The sequence below is a fragment of the Filicampus tigris genome, chromosome 9 (genome assembly GCF_054856515.1).
Source record: "Filicampus tigris isolate MCC_2025a chromosome 9, RoL_Ftig_1.0, whole genome shotgun sequence".
NCBI classification, from domain to species: domain Eukaryota; kingdom Metazoa; phylum Chordata; class Actinopteri; order Syngnathiformes; family Syngnathidae; genus Filicampus; species Filicampus tigris.
In genome coordinates, this window is record NC_141225.1 from 957,801 (window position 1) to 976,966 (window position 19,166).

At 42.5% G+C, this 19,166-nt stretch overlaps 1 protein-coding gene across 1 annotated transcript in view; it reads left to right on the plus strand.

The window, feature by feature from the left end:
* Window positions 1-3,259: 3,259 nt before the first annotated feature.
* cldn19 (claudin 19) overlaps window positions 3,260-19,166 on the plus strand; it is a 40,677-nt gene continuing 24,770 nt past the window's right edge. The window contains exons 1-2 of the mRNA XM_086040118.1: window positions 3,260-3,929; window positions 10,177-10,341. Coding sequence (XP_085896244.1) covers window positions 3,707-3,929; window positions 10,177-10,341 — 388 coding nt within the window. The 5' untranslated portion in view covers window positions 3,260-3,706. The remainder of the gene's footprint in view (window positions 3,930-10,176; window positions 10,342-19,166) is intronic.

Consider the following 19,166-nt stretch of genomic DNA (forward strand, 5'->3'; position numbering starts at 1 on the left):
TGTCCCAAGGTCTCCCCAGTGCGGCGGCCATCTTGTTCAGGGACATTAGTTAGACTGGGGATATTCACCCCGAGGTCTCCCCCCTTTCGGCGGCCATCTTGGTCAGAGTCATTAGCTAGACTGAGGATACTCGCACCGAGGTATCCCCGGTGCGGCAGCCATCTTGGACATTAGCTAGACTGGGGAAACTCGCCACGAGGTCTTCCCAGTGCGGCGGCCATCTTGGTCAGTGACATTAGCTAGACTGGGGATACTCGCCCGGAGGTCTCCACAGTGCGGCTGCCATCTTGGACAGGGACATTAGCTAGACTGCGGGTACTCACCCAGAGGTCTCCCTGGTCCGGCGGCGATCTTCGACAGGGACATTAGCTATACAGGTGATATTGACCGCGAGGCCTCCCCGATGCGGCGGCCATCTTGGAAAGCGACATTAGCGAGACTGGGGAAACTCGGCCCGAGGTCTCCCTAGTGAGGCGGCCATCTTGGTCAGGGACATCAGCTAGACTGGGGATACTCGCCGCGAGGTCTCCCCAGTGCAGCGGCCATCTTGGGCATGTTGTTCAAAAGTATTGGGACACTCAGAATTTTCATCCTCAGGTGTCTCTAATGAAGCGGCCATGATGTTCAAAAGTATTGGGACACCCCTATTTTTCATCCCCAGGTTCCTTCCTTACCGAGATTCCTTGTTCCCCTCCTTTCTTGCTTACTAGTGTCCTTTCTTCCTCAATTCTTTTTCTCAACCTTTCCTTCCTACTATTTTTTGTATTCTTACTTTGTTTTCTTTCTTGTTTGTTTTCCTTGCTATCTTGGTTGCTTGCTTCCTCCCTTCCTCTGAGTCCATGATCCTTTGTTTTCCTTTTCCTTTCTTTTTTCCTGATTTCCTTCTTTCATTGTTTCCTTACTTCCTCTTGTTTCCCTTCTGATTTTTTTCAAGGTCATTCAACTTAATTCAAATTCATTTAACTTCATTCAAATTCAGTCAATTTCATTCCAACGCATTCCACGGATTACATTCATTTTCCTTTGCCTTCACACGCAATTTCTCCGGAAACTGCATTCTCTAGTATTACTATGATATTGCTCCTTTTATCCACTCCGAAACTTTGGCATGCCGCTACTTCCACATGCTTCATCCGAATCACCCCGTTCTTTAACTTAAAACTATTCCAAAAATTCATGCCATGGCTGCTCCTTTTTTCAATCCTGTTTTCGCCCCAAACATTTACGGTTCCCCCAAAAATTCCCATTAATTTCCAATGGGCATATTCAACACTTCCCCATTTGTTGCGTTCTTTCGATTCCCGTTCATTCCACAATATTTCATAGAGGTCATTCAACTTCATTCTACTTCATTCAACTTCATTCAGCTCATTCAGCTCACATTTCACATCACCCACAATTCCTACTTCCCAAAAATTCAAATTATTCAACCTTAATAAAACCATTCAATAATTCACCATTCATTCCGAAGCACATTCAACACTTCACATTCAAACCATTAAGATTTCATTAAGATCTCCCGTTCTGTTTTTTTATGTCCTCAGTCCAGGCCACTGTACATCATTCGAGATCATTCAACTTCATTCAACTACATTCCACTTCATTCAGTATTATTAAACATCATTCCACTTCATTCAACTTCATTCTTCTTCATTCAACTTCATTCAACTGACACTGGTTCAGCTTTTCAACACGCCTGCAATTCATACTTCCCAAAAATTCAAATTATTTAACCTTAAAAAAAAAAAATTCGCCATTCATTCCCATTTGCACATTCAACATTTCAATTTTATATTCTCAAGTTAAGTCCCTGATGGTGTAGTGGTACACACGCCAAGTTGTGAGTAGGCGGCACTCGTTCAATTCCTGCTTCCTCCAATATTTTTCATAGAGTTCAGTCAACTTACATTGGTTAATATTTTCAACACAACGGCAATTCATACTTCCCAATAATTCAAATCATTCAACCTTAAAACATTAGCCATTCAGTAGCACTTGCACATTCAACATTTCAAATTTACATACTTCCAGTTAAGTCCCTGGTGGTGTGGTGGGTACACATGCCGAGTTGTAACTATGCAGCGCTGGTTCAATTTCTGCTCAGTCCAAAACTTTACATAGAGTTCATTCAACTTCATTTCGTCATTCAACTCACATTGGTTCAGCTTTTCAACACACCTGCAATTCATACTTCCCAAAAATTCAAATTATTCAACCTTAAAAATACTATTAAATTTGCCATTCAGTCCCACTTGCACATTCAACATTTCAGATTTATTACCTTCCAGTTAAGTCCCTGATGGTGTAGTGGTACAAATGCCAAGTTCTAAGTGGGAAGCGCTGGTTTGATTCCTACTCATTACAATTTTTCATAGAGTTCATTCCACTTTATTCAGTATCATTCTACTTTATTCAGTATCAATCAACTTTATTTAGCATCATTCTTCTTTATTCAGCATCATTCGATTTTATTTCACTTTATTCAATTTCATCCAACTTTATTCAAATTCATTCCACTTTATTCAACTTCATTCAGTATCATTCAACTTTATTCAGTATCATTCAACTTTATTCAACTTCACTCAACTTCATTCCAATGCATTCTGCAGTTTCTTTTCAGCTTCTTTCGCCTTTACACACAATTTCTCCAGAAATTGCATTCTCTAGTTGTTGTTGTCTATTTAGACAAAACCTTTTGTTTCTTTGGTTGTTTTGCAGTTTCTGCCTTGACACCAGTCATTGCACCTTGACGTGAGAATCGATTACGGTCTTTGTAACCAATGGGGAACGGGGGAAGTGATGTATGCCGCAAAGCAAGTCAGCACATTTGTAGTTTTTTGTTTGGTAGGGTTCCTACCCACCTCCTCAAAGTTGATTAGTGCCAGTAAAAGCGGTACAAACCCCCTTAGGCCATGACAAATGTACCATTCAACCAGTTAAAAGTTGATGTTTCATCATAAGAGTTGTGAAAATATTTTAGAATGATCGAATCCTTACCCGGTTGTGCTTTAAATATTATTGTGCAGGAATTTCGGTTGTCTTTTATGTTCAAATGTTAAATGTTTAATCCAAGTATTGGAATCCAATTCAGTTAATTTTGTTTGGACATTTCATCATTCCAATTCAGCGCCATCTCCCTCCATCCCTCCCTCTTCCTCCTCCAATCCCTGCCCTACCCTCTAGGCGTGACTGTCTCAGAATAGACCAACCACAACCCAGTTATTCAATGTAACCCTCAACCGATTGACTTTTCTGTTTTTCCCTACTTCTATCTTTCTACCACTCACTGAGGCACTTAAGACTGGAGCAGAGAAAATCAGAGCGGAGGGACTAAAGTAGAGAGCAGCAGAAACAAAGAGACTTGGAGGGACCCATGCGAAGAATTTCAGATGAGATACTTGATAAACAGCACTATAGATAACTAAAAAGACTTAAGTTCTATTTTACCAACGAGACTCAAGAATCTTACATTGTAGCCTCAACAGGACAGAAATTACAGCAACCGTTTCAATGTGATTTGACATATCAGATAACACAGTTAAAATAGCCCCTTTTTTTAACTCAGATACAACTAGAGACAAGCAAAAGATACCAGATAGAAAAGAACAAAGTGAAACAGGATTGTCCACAAAACAGTTTGAAGACAACAGGAGTGGTTGAAAAGACATTATACCTCGCAGAAGTAGGAAGACAGAGCAACAGAAGGATGGCAAACCTAGGTCTCCAGTTGTTAGGTTACTTCCTCGCCTTGGGGGGCTGGATCGGCATCATCTCCACCACAGCTTTGCCCCAGTGGAAGCAATCATCATATGTCGGTGATGCAATTATCACCGCTGTGGGTCTGTATGAGGGGCTGTGGATGAGTTGTGCCTCACAGAGCACAGGACAGGTCCAATGCAAGATCTTTGACTCGATGCTTTCTCTTGACAGTGAGTACAGTCTTTGATATTCTTTGATATTGACTAAAGGATATATATATATATATGCACATATATATAAACTGTCTGTAATGGCAAATTAACAGTGTGTTTGTTTATTTACTTTTCAGTAGATGAAAAGTAAATAAACAAATACACTGTTAATTTGCCGTATATATATATATATATATATATATATATATATATATATATATATATATATATATATATATATATAGTTAATTTAAATATTTGGCACAATTTATGAGAATGCACTTAATTTATGAGAACGGAAGCCGCATGTTAGTATTTTGGAAACGTTTAAAATTTTCACATTAATGCGATATCTGCAACTCGGACGCACCATTCATGTAAAAATAAGGAAATGAAAAAAATGAAGATAAGTGTTCTTCACAAGTGTTTTATATATATATATATATATATATATATATATATATATATATATATATATATATATATATATATATATATATATATATATATATATAAACTGTCTGTAATGGCAAATTAACAGTGTATTTGTTTATTTACTTTTCAGTTGGCAAATTAACAGTGTATTTGTTTATTTACTTTTCAGTAGATGAAAAGTAAATAAACAAATACACTGTTAATTTGCCGTATATATATATATATATATATATATATATATATATATATATATATATATATATATATATATATACACATATATACAGTTGACACACAGAGCTGCACATAAATTTTTGGGCATGCGCCTCACTTCAACAGATGTTGTTGTTTGGTGCTAATTTCTTTGACTAACTTGCATTATTGTAGTGCGCAAAAGTGCGGTAACAGACTTCACCTGAATATTAGTTCAATATATATATATATATATATATACATATATATATATATATATATATATATATATATATATATATATATATATATATATATATATATATATATATATATATATATATTAGGGCTGTCAAAATTAAAGCATTAACAATGGACATTAATTTAAATTTCATAATGCAGTAAAAAAATTAACTCGGTTAACTCAGTTTTATTTACTTCGTGTAGCAGCTGACCTCTGCTCACTGTGCAGCCAAACTTAGAGGAGAGTCAATGTCGGAAAGATGGACTTTTACGTAGTTTTACGTTGAAAGGTTGTTGACGGCTCATTGGAGAAATCCAAAATATTTTGCACACTTTGTACAGCCAAATCCAAACACCATATTAGTTGTACATCTTTGGTGTATCGTTCAACTGTTGTATTTTACAGGAAAATAATTGTATTCAAGGATAAAAGAAAGCTATTAGAACAGTCTTTGAATCGAAATATACTTTTGTTTTTTTTCTCCACATTAATTACAAGATTTTACTCAAGTGAATATCGGTTCCAAACTTCATAAAAAATTGTAGTTGAAAAATATGATTAATTGCGATCAATTATGGAAAATGCTAGGATTAATTAGTTAAAAAAATGTAATCGTTTGACAGCACTAATATATATACATATGTATGTACATATATATATATATATATATATATATATATATATATATATATGTATACATATATATATATATATATATATATATATATATATATATATATATATATATATATATATATATATATATATATATATATACATATATACATAATATATGGTATAGGGTTATATATAGGATTGGGCGATATTTTGGTGATACGGTATCCTGTTGTGTCTAAAAATAGCAACAGTGTCACTTTCAACAATAAAAAAAAAATGAGGACCTAATATGAGATCAAAGGAACAGACTGTTTAATTCAATTCAATTCATTCAATTAGTCAGTGTGTATAAGGAATAAAAGTGCAAAAATCAATGGTGTCAAAACGTGACAAACCCTGGACGCCATACTGGACATGTTGGACTGCTCCATGTAATCCCTGTGACGTCACGTGTGCTTGTACACTAGACTGTTCATTTCAGACTTGTTTACCAGTCTATTGTGATGTAAAAATGCCGGATGGCATCGTCAAGTATTCACTATAAAGCTATCAAGTATATACTGTAGACTGGAAATATTACAACAAAACTATTAATGAGGCAATGCTTCTGATGTTTTCATCATATCGCCATCCATTTTGCTCAGATTAACATGAAACATACGTCATTTATTCCTTATATTCCTTTTATTTATTTATTTATTTATTTATATAATACTGTGTTTAGACTAGTGGGGGCCCATAGAACATATTATTGCTAAGAAAAATTTTGACTTCCGCTTTAAATATTTCAAGAGGAGAACGTGGAGCTCGGGCCACTTGGATAAGATTAAGTATGGTGTATTTATGGACTTAATCATAGGTTTTTCAATAATATTATACACATATACGATTGTAGTGAAAACCACACTCATTGCTATAATCGGCTGGCTTATGAATCCTATTGGCTGAGTTATACTGTGATTGGATGACAGAGTCATAAGAACGGATCGCTTTATCAGTGAAGGGTCACAATTTTTCTGGCGTGAGTTCCATCCTTTGTTTACTTTTGGCTTTTTGAAGAAAAAATTAAAATCATTTCACAAATTTAAATGTCTTGTAGTCATTTCATTAAAACTCAACTCAGCATTATTTATACAGCACTGCACAACAACAGTAACTTTAAGTGTTCTGTAAAAATGATAAGACAATAATCAAAATATTAATAATAACTAGAGAATGCAATTTCTGGGGAAATTGTGTGTGAAAGCGAAGGAAGTTGAAAAGAAACTGCGCAATGCGTTGGAATGAAGTTGAATGAATTTGAATGAGGTTGAATGAATTTGAATGAGGTTGAATGATACTGAATAAAGTTGAATGATACTGAATGAAGTTGAATACAGTGGAATTTAGTTGAATACAGTGGAATGAAGGTGAATAAAGTGGAATAAAGTTGAATGATACTGAATAAAGTTGAATAAAATGGGATGAAGTTGAATGAACTCTATGAAAAATTGTGGAATGTTTTGGAATGAGGGGTAATCAATCCAACGCTGCCTGCCCACAACTCAGCGTGTGTACCACAAGACCATCAAGGACCTAACTGGAAGGCTGTAAAACTGAAATGTTGAGTGTGGAAGCGGGACTGAATGGCGAATTTAATGTTTTTTTTAAGGTTGAATAATTTGAATTTTTGGGAAGTATGAATTGCAGGCATGTTGAAAAGTTGAATCAGTGTGAGTTGAATGAAGTTGAATGAAGTGGAATGAAGTTTAATAATACTGAATGAAGTGGAATGTAGTTGAATGATCTCGAATGATATACAGTGGCCTGGACTGAGGACATAAAAAACAGAAGGGGAGCAAGAAAAGAGGAAGTAAGGAAACACTTAACTTCCGGGTCACTTCTAGGTCATTTGGGACACTTCTGGATCACTTCCCGTTCATTTCCGGGTCATTTGAGTCACTTCCAGTTCATTTCCGGGTCATTTTTGGGTTATTTGGGTCACTTCCGGTTCATTTCCGGGTCATTTGGGTCGCTTCTGGTTCATTTCTGGGTCATTTGGGTCACTTCCAGTTTATTTCCGGGTGATTTGGGTCACTTCTCGTCAATTTCCGGGTCATTTGGGTCACTTCCTGTTGATTTTGGGTCATCCCCCAAGATGGCCGCTGCATTGGGGAGACCTTGGGGTCAGTATCCCCAGTCTAGCCAATGTCCCTGTCCAGGATAGCCGGCGTACTGGGGAGACCTCGGGGTGAGTTTCCCCAGTTTAGCTAATGTCCTTTCCCAAGATGGCCGCCGCACTGGGGAGTCCTCGGGGTGAGTATCACCAGTCTAGCTAATGTCCCTTCCCAAGATGGCCGCTGCACTGGGGAGACCTCGGGGTGAGTATCCCCAGTCTAGCTAATGTCCCTGCCCAAGATTGCCGCCGCACCGGGGAGACCTCAGGGTGAGTATCCCCAGACTAGCTAATGTCCCTTCCCAAGATGGCCACCGCACTGTGGAGACCTCGGGGTGAGTATCCCCAGTCAACTAATGTCCCTGTCAAAGATGGCCGTCGCACTGGAGAGATCTCGAGGTGAGTATCCCCAATGTAGCTAATGTCCTTGCCCAAGATGGCCGCCGCACCGGGGAGACCTTGGGGTGAGTATCCCCAGTCTAGCTAATGTCCCCAGATGGCCGCCGCACTGTGGAGACCAAGGGGCAATGACACTGGTCCACGGGAAATGAATGGTTAAATTGTGGGTTTTGAAGTGTGAATGAGTTAAATATTTGGAAAGTAGGAATTTGGGGGGTGTTGAAAAGCTGAATGTGAGTTGAATTAGTTGAATGACTTGAATTTGTGGAAATTGGGAAGGTGTAAATGTGAAAAGTTTAATGTTCCAATGGAAATGAATGGTGAATAGTTGAATTTTTGTGTTTTTTTTAAGTGTGAATGAGTTGAATGTGTGGAAAGTAGGAATTTTGGGGGTGTTGAAAAGCAGAATGAGTTGAATGACTTGAATTTGTGGAAATTGGGGAGGTGTAAATGTGAAAAGTTGAACGTTCCAATGAAAATGATGGTGAATAGTTGAATTTTTGTGGGGTTTTTAATTGTGAATGAGTTGAATGTGTGGAAAGTAGGAATTTTGGGGGTGTTGAAAAGCTGAATGTGTGTTGAATGAGTTGAATTTGTGGAAACTGGGAAAGTATAAATGTGAAAAGTTGAATGTTCCAATGGAAATTAATGGTGTATAGTTGAATTTTTGTGGGTTTTTTAAGTGTGAATGAGTTGAATGTGTGGGAAGTAGCAATTTTGGGGGAGTTGAAAAGCTGAATATGAGCTGAATGAGTTGAATTTGTTGAAATTGGAAAAATATAAATGTGAAAAGTTGAATGTTCCAATGGAAATGAATGGTTAATAGTGGAATTTTTGTGGGTTTTTTTAACGGTGAATGAGTTGAATGTGTGGGAAGTAGGAATTTTCGGGGATTTGAAAAGTTGAATGTGAACTGAATGAGTTTAATGACTTGAATTTGTGGAAATTGGAATGTTGTAAATGTGAAAAGTTGAATGTGCCAATGGAAATGAATGGAAGTTCAATTTTTGGGAAATAGGAATTTGGGGTATGTTGAAAAGCTTGACCAATATGAGTTGAATGAGATGAATGTTGTGAATTTCAAATAGGAATGATGTAATTGTGATTTGTTAAATATGGCAATGGGAATGAATGAATGGTGGAATTTTGTGGGTTTTTTTTACGGGTGAATAAGTTGAATTTTGGGGAAGTAGGAATTGTGGGTGTGTTGAAAAGTTTTACTAATGTGAGTTGAATGAGTGGAATCTTATGAATTTGAAATTGGAATGGTGCAAATGGGAAATGTTGAATATGCCATTGGAAATGAATGGGGTTCTTTGGGGTGAGAAACGGGGAATTTGGGGGGAAATGTACATTTTTTGAATGAAGAAAAAGAAAAAGAAGAAAAGATTTTGGTAATATATTGAAGTTGGAATGGTGAGAATCAGTTGAAAAATGTGGAAGTAGAAGCACGCCGAAAAAGTGTAAGGAATGAAATAGAAGAAGAATAACGTTGAATGGTGTAGAACACACAATAATAATAATAATAATAATAATAATATTAATAATGATAATATTGATACAGTCACAAACAACTAAGGAAAACGTTAACTTTGAATGAATTAAAATATACAAAAGCTGCCTTGACAAAGCATGACATTGAAAACGCCACCAGCCACCACTATTGAATGCTCAATAGAACATCTTATTGTCTTTCTGAATGAATATGGGCTGTGTTTAGGCTACCAGTGATGAGTCACTCCCTCAAACGCGGGCACACATACACGAACACACACAGAATGACAGACAGACAGGAGTGCATGTGCACGCACACGCGCATGCACGCACACACACGCGCACACCCCCCCACACACACACATGCACACACACTTTAAACACCACCGCCGTGTCTTCGTAAATTCACTTACAATACGTATTCAATTTTCGTGTGCTCATGCATGCATATGTATGTGTGCGCAAGTGTGTGTGTGTGTGTGTGTGTGTGCGTAAATGATGTGGAAATATGTTCCCCCCACTGAGTTATGTGTGAGTAGGCTTTTGTGTGAGGGACATTCGTTTTGAGAATGCAAAACCACCATTATTAGCCATGCATTGACTTTAGGACAGTGGTTTACTGTACTTGTGGTCTGTTTTACAATTATGTCTCTCTAGACTTTAAATGAACATGTTTTATATTGATGTGTAATCTATTTCCTTTTACATTCTACTGCCCCTCTCTTTAGTCCACATCCAGACATGTCGTGCCCTAATGGTCGTGTCAGTACTGCTTGGCTTAATCGGCATCATCATCAGTGTGGTTGGCATGAAGTGCACAAAGGTGGGAGATAATAACCCAGAAGTCAAGACACGCATTGCAGTGACTGGAGGCGCTCTCTTCCTTCTAGCAGGTATGAGTTGTCATTTTTCAAAACTTTTAACACCTACATAACTTCATGGGATCAGAAGTCTATGGGAAAAAATACAAGTGGTTATTTCATCATATACAACTGTAAAATGTATTAAAAATGCGTTCGTACGAATTATTTTTAGTTATGTTTTTTTTTGCATCAAATAATTGTGTTAAACATAAATGGGATAAAATATCAATAAAGAATACAATGAAGTAGGCAGGGAAGATGTACTGTAAATTCAAATGTATCTTGTCATTGCATTTGACTGAGCAGCTTTTGTTCCAAAGTGGTCACAACAGTGCTGAGCGGAGACACGTGCAAGGTGAGCTTGTTCTTGTATCTGAAGCTGACAAGAACAGCTAAGCTGTGAATGTGAATCCCAAAAAAGTCAACTCCTCTTCAAAGTATATGCAGAAAACCATGTTAGGTTAAAAAAACAAAAACAAAAAACAAAAAAAAACAAGGAATGCGTACACAATAAAAGACAATGTGAGAGGGAAAAATTAACCATCAAAAAGCAACATGACAAAATGTTGGTGCAAAATAGGAGTGAACAGGTATATAAATGAATTAACAAGGTGGTCAAAGCCACAATGGAGAACCAACACCACAGAAAAAAAAGAATACATACTATAATACAAAACTAAGAACACCAGTGTTAGCAGGGAAAACAGGACACAAAAAATTAGCACACGGATGTTCAACGAGGATACTTATCTGACAAGCCCAAAATACAGAACAAGTCTACAGAGAGCGCACAGAGGTGACCAAATGAATGAATTCTGTGCATGCACCACTTCCGCGTCTGAGGTACAGCCGTATACTAACCTGCGGTGGCTTGTCTAACATTAGTGGTAACAATGACAGAGTCAAACTCTTCAAAGTATATTCACTGTCTACATGAATTACGTCAAGTTACCACAAATGACTACTGTATTATCTTTACAATTGCTCCAGATTCTCATCGTTCACTCCAAAAGACCCGTTCAAAAGAAGTTACTGTATTTTCCAGACTATACGGCGCACCTTTATAGAAACCGCACCCACTTTATTTAAAAACAAAAATAATGAAAAAAAAAAAAAACACACACACAATTAAGACGCATCTTTATATTAGTCGCACCTATCTATGTTGATAAATTGCATATTTACTGCATTTGCAGAATGATTTTGAGCTGTAAATGTATGGATTTACAGTTTTGGATTTGATGGATTTATGCCTCTGTTACGCCATTGCGAACCCCCCGACATGATTCGCACCCTTCTAAATACTTGCTAGACAACAAATTTAACTTTGAAAATGCAAAATGAAGAATAAATACCAATGCAGGCTGTAGAGAGGAATGTGACCTTCAACTGCGGCAGCGGACAATTACGACGGAACGTTCGCTAATAACGTTAAAGTTTTAATTTTTATCATAAAATTGACTTACCTTAACAAGAATGCCGTGGTGTATTTTATCCAAAGGTACAATCCTTGTGTAATGTATTTTTAAACGCTTGTCGTCATTGTGCAAAGCGAAAGTGCCACTGCTGCTGCCGCTTCTTCGTCGATGCATCCTTCTTCTTCGTTGCCTCCAGCTTCTGCTTTTAAAACGAAGAAGCACGATCGCCAGAGGTAATCATGGCTTAACCTTCTCTTTGCACAATAACATTAACAAGGTCCTTTGGATATAATGCAAGACAGGATTCTAGTTAAGGTAAGCTGTTTTAAGACAAATTTAAGACAAAACTAACAAACACTTTAACATGTTATTTACTGATGTTTCATCGTCCTTGTGTTGAGCACTTTGTGCTTGCCGGGAGGCCTACTTGCCAAGCTTGGAGTGCAATTCCAAAGGCTATGGTCGGTAAGAATTGATGTCGACCCCGACTTGTGGCCAGATTACTTGATAGGCAATAAACTGTCAGTAATGAAGGACTGTATTTTCAGAGGTTCTTACCACCTTGTTGTGTCAGAAGTTGTGCAGAAGCAACTGATTGACATAGCCCACGAGATTCACCAGGGCATTGTCTGCACGAAACAATGGTTAAGAGAGCTGTACTGATGGCCTAAAATGGACGGAGAGGTGGAAGCTTTCATCAAGGAGTGGGTCACGTGTCGTTAGGACGATAAGTCGGTTGTGCCGGTTGGGCATCGAGAACCAGGAAGAAGGACCTATAGTAAATGTGTGTGCACGACGCACACCCCCTCCAGGCCACCAAAAACATGTTACGGGTGCACTGCAGCTCGGCCAGAGCCCGTCCTAGCTGCCGCCCCCCTTCCCGGTTGGCTCCTCCGGCCGACCCTCACCGTGCGCGCGGGCCGTGGTGGAAACTCTGGACATGAGCTGCACCATTTCTGCAGATCTCCTTAGCTGCAGTGCCTGCCAAGACCCCACGGTAATCGTGGGCGCTCTTCGCGATGTCGGCCGTCTTGTTCGGGCCGGCCTGGCGGGCCGTCTCGACTGACACCTATCAGCTGACGTAGAACTGGTGCAGATTTGGACCCGAAGTCAGAATCAGCTAAGTACGTCTAACGCTAACAAGTTCTACTTGCACTGAAAATGTGAGTCAACACACAAAGGTAATATTTATCTTACAGAGCATTTACTGTACATACATAAATACAATAGGGGTGTAACGGTTTTTGTATATTTCCCGAACCGTCTCGGTACAGGCTTCACGGTTCGGTGCACGCAGTCATACGACGAATATGTCTGATGGGGAGGAAAAGAAAAAGTCAACGCCTGAGACCAAGCGGCCACCACATTTCTTGTTTTAAGAAGAAATAGATCAAAACAAATGTATAAGCAAAATGGTAAGTGCAGGAGAAAGCATGGAGCAAGACAAGCCGTCTGCACTATACAAATCAGCCGTTTGTGTGTATTGTATATGTAGTATAATCAGCATTTCGGCTTCCGTACGGCGGCGATGGAGTTACAAGGCTGCAAGCGGTGGAGCGAACAAGAACTGTGTGTCAGTGTTGTTGGACCTCCATTCGGTATGTTGCGAGTAGTAACACTTCAAACATGCTAACATCACCCTGATACAGTTACCGGGGGTAGAAAAAAGAATCCCGCTCAACACCAACAACTTACCCCCCCTACTTTTAAGCAGCCTGGAGAAGTGAAAGCAGACAGAGCCAATGATATCCGTAATTACTGAAGCAATCGGCATATACATAGTAGCATCTATGCGCCCATATGCTTTAGTCGAGGAGCCTGGCTTCAAACGTTTAATAAACATGCTGGAGCCCCGTTACAGTGTTCCATCCCGGGCGCATATCAGTAAGTCCGCGCTCCCTGTCACACAATTGCACAAGAGCCGTAGTGGAGCATGAGCTGTCCTTTGCTGCACCTAACTCTTAGAGCTAAGTTAAAAGTTACTAGTTGGCAAGTGCTATTTGACTTTATCTGCAACCTCATTCTATCCATACATGTGTTTAATAACAATAATAATAATAATAATAATAATAATAATCCCACAATGCCTATAAGATGCACTAAATTCTTTATAAGAGAGATAACATTGACATAATATTATAGATGTATAGTATTTCACAAGATCCTGAAATTTTTGCAACTTAGATTGAATAAGAATATTATGTGTGCTCCATCAACCCAACCTTGTGAATGATCCACACCGCGCGGTTCTGTAGGGTGACTAATGGATAAGTTGTACTCTGATAAGTATTTCCCCAAATTTGGACCCAATATGTGAAGTATGGGAGAACCAAAGTACAATAAATGTCATGGTTGCATTGGCAGGACCCACATGCAGGGAGGAAGGAATGCAAGGCAGAGATGCACTGAACAAAACCACAAATTTACCAATCTCTCTTTTTTCGGATAGGACACCCATGCATTTTGACATATTTTCATGTTCGTTCATCAATCGTCGTAGAGAAACTTGAACAATTGATGACGCGGCAATAATTTCCATACCACATTTTGTTTGTTTTCTTTTTCAGATAATCCATTATTCATTTCATGTTTATTTGTCAAAATCAATTGCAGTACAGTATTGCTCTTGCCTTCAACCCGGAAGCGAATCTTCTTTCAACAAAACAAAATGGCTGCCACGGTAATTGCCGAAGTTTGCGGGACTCACCCAAAGGTACCTATTGACGCTTCTTCTCTCTTCCTTGTTCGTTTGCACAAGGGACCGTGTTGACAAGAACAGGTGGAAATAATCTGGGTGTGATCATTTAGAGATTCCTTGTTTGATTAAGATGTTCATCATATCCCAAGTTTCTTGTATGTTGTTTTGATTGTCATGCAGCCGTTTCCTGTAGTATAGCAGCTTGCTTGTTCTTATAATGTCAGTTAATTTATCAGAGGCAGTGAATGAGTCTGCCAATCCAAAAGGCACTGTTCCCGATGTCCACGCAATTTTGTTGAGACGTGTCAACCATGACAGCCCCATAACATGCAGAGCCTTTAGCCTTTGCCACCGAGGAGCTTTTTAACCACTTCGGTTACGTTACTTCAACCCCAGATATCGAAGAGCCTACCTCGGAGTCTCCAGGCTCTGCTTCCTCAATGGGAGGCGTGTTGGTGGAATTTAGTAGGTCTTTGAAGTTTTCTCCCCACCAACACACAACGTCCCGAGTCGAGGTCAGCAGCACCCCATCTTTACTATACAAGGTGTTAATGGTGCACTGTTTTCCCCTCCTGAGACGCCGGATGGTGGACCAGAATTTCCTCAAAGCCGTCATTTTGCCTCAGCGACCGCTGAAGCTGTATTCCGCTTGGCCAGCCGGTATCCGTCAGCTGCCTCCAGAGTCCCACAGGCCAAAGAGAGGGCACACAGAGACAAACATCCGCACTCACAATCAGACCTAGGGGCAATTTAGAGAGTCCAATCACCTTACCATGCATGTTTTTGGAATGTGGGAGGAAACCGGTGTACCCGGAGGAAACCCACGCAGGCATGGGGAGAACATGCAAACTCCACACAGGGAGGCCGGAGCCGGGATCGAACCCACGACCTCTGAACTGTGAGGCGGACATGCTAACCAGTTGACCACCGTGCCGCCTATATATATATATATATATATATATATTGTTGCGACGCCGGGAGCGCGTCAGCCTCCCAGCATGCTTTGCGGATCCGCGTGATGCTATGCGGATCAGCATCTTGTGGATGACAGCCTGATTGGGCGAGTGTGTCTGTTGCCTCGGGTGTTGTTTCGACTGTCCTATTGTTTTCAGGAGTACAGCTCCATTCGTTGCCCCGTGATAGCGTTGTTATTGCTGTTGCACCGTGACTGTGCATGATGTGTCGAGTGGTGACTTCCCTGCACTTGTCATTGTGTGGGCTAGTTGTAAGCCGTTCTACTGCTTGCATAAATAAAAAGTGCTCTATACCTCTCTCTCACTCGTGAGCGCCACACTGGTGTCAGAAGTGGGATTGCAGGATGGCAACCACTATCGAAGAGATTGAATAGTATATCTTGCGCTTACTGATGGAGAGGGATAATATCGCACAGCAAACAGAACAAAAGAGACTAAGCTTTCCCGATGGAGCGAGTGAGCGCCTCCAAGATTGAAGAGCGGCAGTGATCGACAGGGTGGGGCGCGACGCTCCTTGGAACGGAGAGCGGAAGAGGAGACAAGCACCGACCCCCCGCGACGCTCCTTGGAACGGAGAGCGGAAGAGGAGGTTACAACCACAGGGGGCGCTCTGAAGAGGTCATGAGCGACCCTCCACACCAAGAGAACAGCGTGGCTAGCGACATTAGGACTCCAATTGAAGTCATGGAAAGGCCGAGTTTGAGAGCGATGACCAAGTTGCCACGCTACAATGGGGAGGGGCCGCCAGAGACGTACCTTATTCAGGTCCAAATGGCAGCACGCTTCAATGGATGGTCAGCAGAAGAGACGGCGGTCCAAGTTGCCCTCGCGTTGGAAGGCAGGGCACTGTAGATCCTCACCAACCTTCAGTCACACGAGCAGCTTAACTGGCAAGCGCTCGAGGGGGCCCTGCTACAGCGCTTTGGACACTGCAACTATGCTGATGACGCCAGAGATAAGTTATCCAATCGACACCGGAGGACAAATGACAGCTTGGGCGCCTATGCCCCAGATCTCCAGCTTCATGCGCGACAGGGTTATAGCACATTCAGTCATGAGGCGCAAGAGGAATTGGCCCAGCAAGCTTTTATTCGGGGCCTTCGACCACAGCAACTCAAGCAGCACGTTCACCTGCATGCCCCAAAAACATTGCCAATTGCCCTGAGTGAGGCCGAACGTGTCGAGCACATCCTGTGTGACAGTGGGGGAGATAGTGGGCCAAGACTCCGGGCCCGCCGCATGGAGCTAGAGAGCAGCGCGGAGCAAGAAGACAGCGAGGACGATGATGAGGTCATTTGCCAAGTGTCAGCCACACCTCAACGCCAGCTGCAGCGACGTCAGAAGGGGTCAGGTAGAAAGGAGGGACACAGTTTGGATGCTTTCGCTGTGGAGAACCAGGACATTTGGCACGCCACTGTCCAGCCCCAGCCCCAAAGAGTTCTGCTCTTGAGGAGTTAAACTAGGCAAGGGTGACACAGAGGGAGAACTGCCATCCATTAACTCCTACCACACAAACCCACATTCACAGCTGCACCTAGGCCGCCTTGGCCCAGCGTGTGGGCTATACTTGTACTGTGACATCAACGGGAGACAGTGCAAGGCCTTGGTGGACACAGGGTCCACCATTTCCCTCATCCGCCCAGGTATTCTACCCAACACGAAGGGCCCGCGACCGCGAGGATGGAGGCCCACCAATCTTCACATCATGACTGTGACCGGAACAAGAGCCAAAATGAGGGGCACAAAGACTCTCACTGTGATGGTGGCCGGACAGCAAGTGGATCACAATTCTGGTTGGCTCAAACTCAAGACCCCTGTATTATAGGGCTGGACTTGTTGTCCAAATGGAAGGCGGTGGTGGACGTACCGGGAGCTACGCTACAACTGGGCTCTGTGGTGGTCCCCCTGCACACCGCTGATGGGGAGGAATTACAGTCCACATCTGTGCAACTGACGCCAGGCGGGTGTGCTGTCCCAAAGACCACAGCGCAAGGTCCACAAGCCCCTTCCCCTGAGACAATAGAAGCCATCAATGAGCTGTACCAACGAAGCTGTGAAGGTGTCAGTGCCAGTTACGAAGATTGCTAGACTGCTTCACGGACATCTTTGCCACGAAAGACCAAGATTGCACACACACCAGCCTGGTCCAGCATGAGATTGACACTGGAAATGCGGCCCCCATTCGCCTGCGCCCTCGGCGCCTCCCCTTTGCCAAGTGGGCCGCTGCAGAGAAACAAATCAAAGAGATGCTGGAAGCAGGGATAATAGAGCCTTCGTCCAGCCCGTGGGCCGCTCCGGTGGTCCTAGTCAGGAAAAAGGACCTGGCGGTTCTGCATGGACTACCGGCGGCTCAATTGAGTCACACGCAAGGACTCCTATCCTCTTCCCCGCATTGATGACACCCTGGACTGCATCTCCGGGTCCTCCTGGTTCAGTTCTCTTGACCTGCGAAGTGGGTACTGGCAGGTGGAGCTGTCCCCAGAGGCGCGACCAAAGACTGCATTTTCCTTGGGTCAAGGATTATGGCAGTTCAAGGTGATGCCATTTGGACTATGCAATGCTCCCGCCACCTTTCAACGCTTGATGGAAAGAGTCCTCGCTGACATTCCACACAACCGCTGTGCCGTCTACCTGGATGATCTCTTGGTCCATGCGGCGAACTTTTCGGGCGCACTGGAGCACCTGCAAGAGGTATTCAGCGCCATCCGACAAGCTAGGCTTCGTCTCCACCCCAAGAAATGCCACCTGTTCAGGCAAGAGACGGCTTTCTTGGGGCATGTCATCAATGCAACAGGGGTGGCCACCGACCCAGCAAAGACAGCGGTCGTGAAGGAATGGCCGGTACCGGAGAACATCAGCGAGCTGCGCAGCTTCCTGGGCTTGGCGTCCTACTACCGCTGATTCATTCGGGACTTTGCCACCATTGCCACCCCCCTTCACAGACTGACACAAAAGGGCCACATATTCCAGTGGAACGAAGACTGTGAATGCGCCTTCGTTCGACTCAAGACAGCATTAATTGGGGCTCCAGTGTTGGCCTACCCTGACCTCCAGCGGCCATTCATTGTGGACACTGACGCCAGCAACTTGGGCGTGGGAGCGGTGACAGCTGGCTCGATGGATGGAGACGTTGCAGGACTATGACTTCCAAGTCCAACATTGGCCGGGACGCCAGCACACCAACGCTGATGCCCTGTCTCGACGGCCTTGCACCGACTGTCGACACTGTTAATGTCAGGAAGAAGCAGAACCAGTGTCCGCGGTGACCATGGCCCTTCGAGAAGCCACCACCAACCACGAAGTGCCGCCAGTGGTCCCAGACATGGCAGAAGTCGACTTGGTGGAGGTAAGACGAGGCAGACCATGTCCTCGACCGTGTCCTAGGATGGCTGACAGCTGGCCAATGACCAGCATGGGCGGCCATCTCCATGCTTGACCAAGAGACTAAGGCACTCCACTCGCAGTGGACCAACCTTGTCGTTCACGACCAGCTCCACTACTGCCGTTGGAGGAACCCGTCCGGCACTTGGGACGTCCTCCAACTCCTGGTACCGCGTGACTTGAGGGCACAAGTGCTTCGGCTTGTCCACGGCTCGGCTGGAACTGGTCACTTCGGAGTCACAAAGACTCTGCTGCGCCTCCGTTCCCGTTTCTATTGGCCAGGGTGTCGCCAGGACGTGGAGATACACGTGCATCGTTGTGACACCTGCGCAGCACAGAAGGGTCTGACACAGCACTCACACGCCGCCCTACAGCAGTACCAGG